Here is a 5,797-nt window from a genome sequence, read left to right on the forward strand (position 1 = left end):
GGAAAATGACAATATAACTTAGAAAACAATTTAAGTGCATTTAATATTCTCAGTTACATGTATTTATCTATTTAAATTTATTTTCATGTGCCTAACCGGCTATAGGAAAATGACAATATAACTTAGAAAACAATTTAAGTGCATTTAATATTCTCAGTTACATGTATTTATCTATTTAAATTTATTTTCATGTGCTCTAAATATTTGACTTCCATACACATACAGTATCATAATATTACTAGTATATATTAAAATTTATTGAGTTTAGTTGAACTTCCCTTTAATGAATTGTAGAAAGAAAGGAAGTTTCTTAATCTTAAACAACTTTCAAAAGGCGTTGCCCAAATAAAAATCTACTATTGTTCCCCTAATAATTCAAATCTGACCAATCATTAGCCACCAGATCAGTTAAGGTCCATCACAAGAGATCTGTAATTTTAGGAATTAACCTAACAGAACATAAAATTAGGCCACTATTGTTTCACCTCAAAGAGATGGATCAGCATCAGATACATTTGGATATATGAATTTGCATTTGCATTTTCAGTCTTTTTTCAACACAGAAAGATTTGAATATCTTCCAACAGACGTGAAGAACATGTTTCTCTTTTATGTGGGTGAACTTGCCTGTCCATTAGAGTTTTGGCTGGTCTGTTTGCTTTCATTGATGTTCTTTCTCTTTAGAATCTCTTTAATCTCTGTTTCTTTCCTATCTACAAAGTCCATTATGTTATTAAAGCTAGTAGATAGGATGGAACGCCGAGACAATCTCGAAGGCTCAATCTCCTCAACCTCTGCTTCCTCGCCTTCGGGGCTAAATCTACGGTACTGAGTGAAGACTCTATAGCAGAACAGCGTAAGAGCCAACACACAAGCAATGCCGCAAATGAGGAACAGGCCCCAAAAGCTACTTAGGGAGAGCTTATTTTCTTCTTCTTGATTGATTTGAATTGAGCACTCAGTGTGTGTTAGCCACTTATTATGGAATTTTTGGAGATCACCGCTTTCCGAGAGTTGAAGGATAGCAGTTGAAAGATCAACTGCAAGAGGAGAGTCCCTTTGGAAAGCCTGGCACCATGAAAAACGAAAATGAGAAATACATATGTTTGCTCTATTGTAGCTCAGTGATTTGTAACTCAAGAAAATAACGAGAAGTTTAATGTTGAAGCTTACGAAGCCCAACCCGCTTTTTGTAAATTCTTGCCCGACAGTCCGATATAAGCAATTGGTACTGGTTAAGAAGAGCTCAATGTAAGGAAGTTCATCGACAATGGCAGCTACACCACCCGCCTTTGGTCCAAGATTAAGGGCTCTAAGATATGCTTCCGGATCTTTCAACTTAACTATCCTAGACCGTGCTATATTGAGCTCGTCAACCAAATAGTTCAATGCAAATGAACCTTCTTGAATTCCAATAGGTTCGGAACTTGAGATCAAGCTATCGATCCCTTGAATCCCCGATGTCAGCTGTTGCACAGTAAGTATTGATGTCAAGCTAGCCGTGTAGCTTGAATTGATAATCAGAACGACAAACAGCCATATGATCAGCACCAGACGTCCCAAAGTGCTCACCGTGTTTTCTCCTGATTCAAGTTAAAGCAAGAAGTGGTTTACGAGTTTTTGGCACAGATTCGTATGATAACATAAACACCATAGATGACTATAATGATTTTACTTACTGTGCGAGAAAAACATTGTTGAGAAGCTAAACCTGGAATTATGAAAAATAATTATCAATATAATCATTGTAAAGTTTGTCAAGTTAATAGAAGGGATCTCTAATTGTATGGACCATGCAGTTCACAGCCTCAGCCAACATGTAATGTGACCATGATGTATGATACAGAAAAATGCCAACTCTAGTAAAATTATGCTCTATAAGATTATGGTTTTCAAGGACACTGTACTTTATCGATTAGATCTAATCCGTGCATCCATTTTCTAGCAGTTAGACATATAGCAGCCAATCTATCAAAAATGAAGACTAACCAAAAAATTGTTATAAGCTGTTGTCGGGGAGGACCACGGAATTCGTGATTTATCCGGTGCTCAAGAATCCACACTACCACTCCCACAAAAAGAAAAAGTGCAGCAGTGACAAACCACATTTCTTTAGTAAATGGCTTGAGAAATGCCCACGGACTCGACTTTGCCTCTTTGACCGGCGCAACAACAACGAGTCCAGATTCCATGTAAGGCTGAGTAAAATCTACAATTTTCGTCCTGTTCATAACAATTGTAATATCTCCAACTGCTGCATCGTATTTCTGAAGAGGAAAGGAGCAAGTCAGTATAATTACTGGCACCTAAGGAACTGAAATCAGATCATGCAATACCAGCTAAGTTACTCACATTTTGGGCAACCTGGCTAACAATTTCGTCATAGTTAGGATTTCTGTTACCATCTCCGAATAACATATACGTATGAGGAACAGCATATGGGAGCAAGTTTATTGCAGCTTCAAAGACATCGATGCAGTATCCTTTTACACCTTGGGGACTATTGTCTTTCGACACAAACTCTTTGTAACCTACACGGTTGGGCACGGCAATTCGTAACGGCTGTCCATTGTTGGGGAATACCCATCCTCTCGGCACTTTAGAAGTTTCACCAGGCCATTTTACACCATAAAGATGTTGACTGCTGGATGAGATATTGGGAGGCTTTGTATATAAGCTCTCTGGAGGGACAATAGAGAGATGCGAGTAATTTGACCAATAACCAATTCTATGAGTCCCAGTTCCACCAATGTTAAGAACATCAAATGCTGGATGAATTAAATCTCTCTGTTGATTAAATTGAATCTGACCACTTACACCGGAGAAGTTCATCCGAAGAAGTGTCTGGAGAAGTTGTTGGCCTCCGTTAAACACACGAAGCAACGAAAGGTGTAGTGTGGTGCCATTTGTATCGCGCAATTTCGGGTCATTAGAGAAAGACAAATTTCCACCTTCACTGAGAAAAACTTCAAGGGCATGTGCAGCCAGCCAAACCGAATCATAAGCATAAAGTGCATAAGAATTGAATCCTCCAGGACCCGTACTCCCCTTATCTTTTAGGTTTTTCCATCTAGAAATAAACCTCTTTTTGAGATTAGTATCCGGGATGTAACGACGGAGAGCAACAACCCCTTGCAAGAGATTCATTGTGCTGGGATCAACTGCTTCCCTCGAATCTAAATATGAAGGAAGCCAATCTGTAGCAATCCAAACATAACCACCACTCATCATATTAAGTCTCTTAGCAACAGAAAAGATATTCAAACCAGTGTCGGGATTAACATGAACAACGAAAACTCGTGACTCCATCAGGTTTACCTCAACTAGCAAGTCATTGATCTTACTTTCGGGGTCTTCAGGGCTAAAGGAAGCCTTGTAAGAAATCTTGGCGCGTTTCTTTGCCAAGGCATCACCCAAAACAGAAATCCCATTTCTTCCATAATCATCATCCACAAATATTGCTATGACCTCCCTCCAGCCGTAATAGTCTAAAACATCAGCGATCGCATACATCTGGAAGTAGTCACTATGTGTAGTACGGAGGAAATACGGGAACTGCAGGTAAGCAAGAGTGGGATCTGTTGCCCCAAATGAGAGAAGAGGGACATGAAGCTCATTAACAACATGGGAGATGACATGAGCTATCCCGGAAGATTGCGGACCAATTGCCACAACAATGTCACTTTCCATCAGCTGCAAAGCTACATAAACAAGGACAGCATATTAGCTTTAATGTTTCCACTCTTTTTAGAGAGATCAGAAAAGGAAGGACAACAGAAGTAATGCACATATAATCCTAAAGGATTCTAGTATTCTTCAGCTACTCTATATTGCAGGAAAGTTCCATACAGAACAATGCACATATAATCCAAATAAAAAGGAAAGCAATCGGATTGGAAGATCATGGCCAATCTAGATTATGAGTTTAATAACTTTTGTTCCTGGTTTTAAGCTCTGCCAGGTGAGCAGGTTTCTGATGTAATCACTTACAATGCCACCATATAGATTTCAAAGTTACAATAGCCACAACTTATATCAAACATTTTGAAGGCAAAATCCAACTGCAGAATTGCAACATAGTAACAGTAAGATCAATGAACTACTCAAACAATCAATGCCTTTCCCTTCTATTCATCGCATTACTTGCGATCAATACCAGGCATTTTAAACAACCCTATAATATACTGATATATGCCAAAAGCAATAGCAGAAAGAGATACCCAACACAAAGAAAGAGCTATCGATTTCAATTCATTATCACCATTCATCAGTTTCTCTCTTAGAACATGCTGATTTTCTATCTAAAAACAGTTAAGTTTAATCCCTTGAATGATACACTCAATCCAGCAATGTAAACAGATAAAAGAGTATATGAAGATCAATTAAAATTGCAGGGTAGAAGAAAAAAAATACCTTCCATGGTTCCAATAAACCCACTGCAATTTGTATCCCGCAAAATGAGTTTCAATTCTATCCCATTAAGAATGTTTGGACTAGAGTTGACATCATCAATGGCAGCTAGAAGTGCAGGCTTTGTTGCTCCCCCAATGACCGAATTCAAAGTGAAAAGAGCTCCAATATTTATAACCTTTGGATTCGAAGAAGATGATGTATTACCAGTACTGCAAAAAGCTTCCAGAGGGAACCATATGAAGAACCAAAGGCACAACAAAACCAAAGTTCTTTTCATGAATACGGAAATCAGCAAAACCTCTTTCATGTTTCTCCAAGACCAAAAAACAAAATGACTTTGAGAGTGAAACCAGACAACCTATTTTTCTGCCTCAAATTGTAATGAATTCAAGATACCAAACACCACCACCTGCCAACAAAGGTTTTTGCAGAAATCCATAAGAAATCCATGCAATCCTTAGGATGAAAACCAAGATAAGGTTCTTACATAAATTATCAATAAAAAAGATGGGCGAAAAGAACAGTGGAACAAGAAAAGGAATTTTTTTTTTCTTTCTAGACTCCAAAGTGACAAACCAAGAAAAGAATCCAACTAAAAATTCAAGCTTTTTAACACTTACAGGGTCCAAAATCCACATATGGCATGAAAAGAAAAATAAAATTAATAAACCCAAAGCATATTCAAAAGAAGAAAGCTTGGGCTTAATATAAATTTAATATTGGTTTTGTGTTTGTGGAGGATGAAAAGGAAAACAGTAACGGGAATTTAAATATGTGTAAGTGTTCAAACTGTAAAGGAAAAACACCACATGTTAGCCAATAAACAAAATTAAAAAGAGAAAGGAAGTTTGTGTTTTGAGTTAAAGATTGAAGAAAACTATGTCCGTTCACATACTCAGAGCTTCACCAACAGTCTTACATGGCTTAAGCAAAGAATCATTCTCTCTTTAGATTTTTTTTAAAATACGAGATTATATAAAGCAATTTAAATAAACAAAATATGTGATTTATTTCAACTTATTATTTTAAATATTAAATTATAATTAATTATAATTGATATTGTTTATATTAAGTAAATTAACATGACTTAATGCACACTTTACTCCATAAAGTTTTTTTCTGTTCACTTTAGTCTTAATGTTATCAGACGTTCTAATTTAGTTTTTTTCTTTTGAATATTAATTTTATTATCGATTCTTATCATATCTGCTCTTTTTGATATAATGGCATAATTATTCTCTAACCCTTAGATAGGAGAACAGTGCAATGAAGAAAAATGTTATAAATCACATTTACTAGAGATTGAGCATGAGATGATTCTCTTGAAAGGATACCACCTACAATAATTGTTTTATTATTCAATTTATTGGAATTTATAATTGGT

The 5,797-nt window shown here is 36.5% G+C and overlaps 1 protein-coding gene across 4 annotated transcripts; it reads right to left on the minus strand.

Annotated features, from left to right (window-relative positions):
- Positions 1-344: 344 nt before the first annotated feature.
- On the minus strand, positions 345-5,395 carry LOC107920395 (glutamate receptor 3.4). 4 transcript variants are annotated; one of them, XM_016850100.2, is made up of 7 exons: positions 5,309-5,395; positions 4,414-4,822; positions 2,353-3,701; positions 1,990-2,267; positions 1,680-1,711; positions 1,174-1,583; positions 345-1,068 (listed from the first exon to the last, which is right to left on the minus strand). In XM_016850100.2, exons 2-7 carry the CDS (start codon positions 4,718-4,720, stop codon positions 610-612), a joined length of 2,835 nt encoding a protein of 944 aa, XP_016705589.2. In that variant the 5' UTR covers positions 4,721-4,822; positions 5,309-5,395; the 3' UTR covers positions 345-609. The 4 variants fall into 4 exon arrangements, with proteins under 4 accessions (XP_016705589.2, XP_016705588.2, XP_016705590.2 ...); XM_016850099.2 differs by having other exon boundaries at positions 5,034-5,362; XM_016850101.2 differs by lacking the exon at positions 5,309-5,395 and having other exon boundaries at positions 1,184-1,583; positions 4,414-5,018.
- Positions 5,396-5,797: the final 402 nt, after the last annotated feature.

Source organism: Gossypium hirsutum, chromosome D13 (assembly GCF_007990345.1).
Source record: "Gossypium hirsutum isolate 1008001.06 chromosome D13, Gossypium_hirsutum_v2.1, whole genome shotgun sequence".
In the NCBI taxonomy this organism is placed as follows: domain Eukaryota; kingdom Viridiplantae; phylum Streptophyta; class Magnoliopsida; order Malvales; family Malvaceae; genus Gossypium; species Gossypium hirsutum.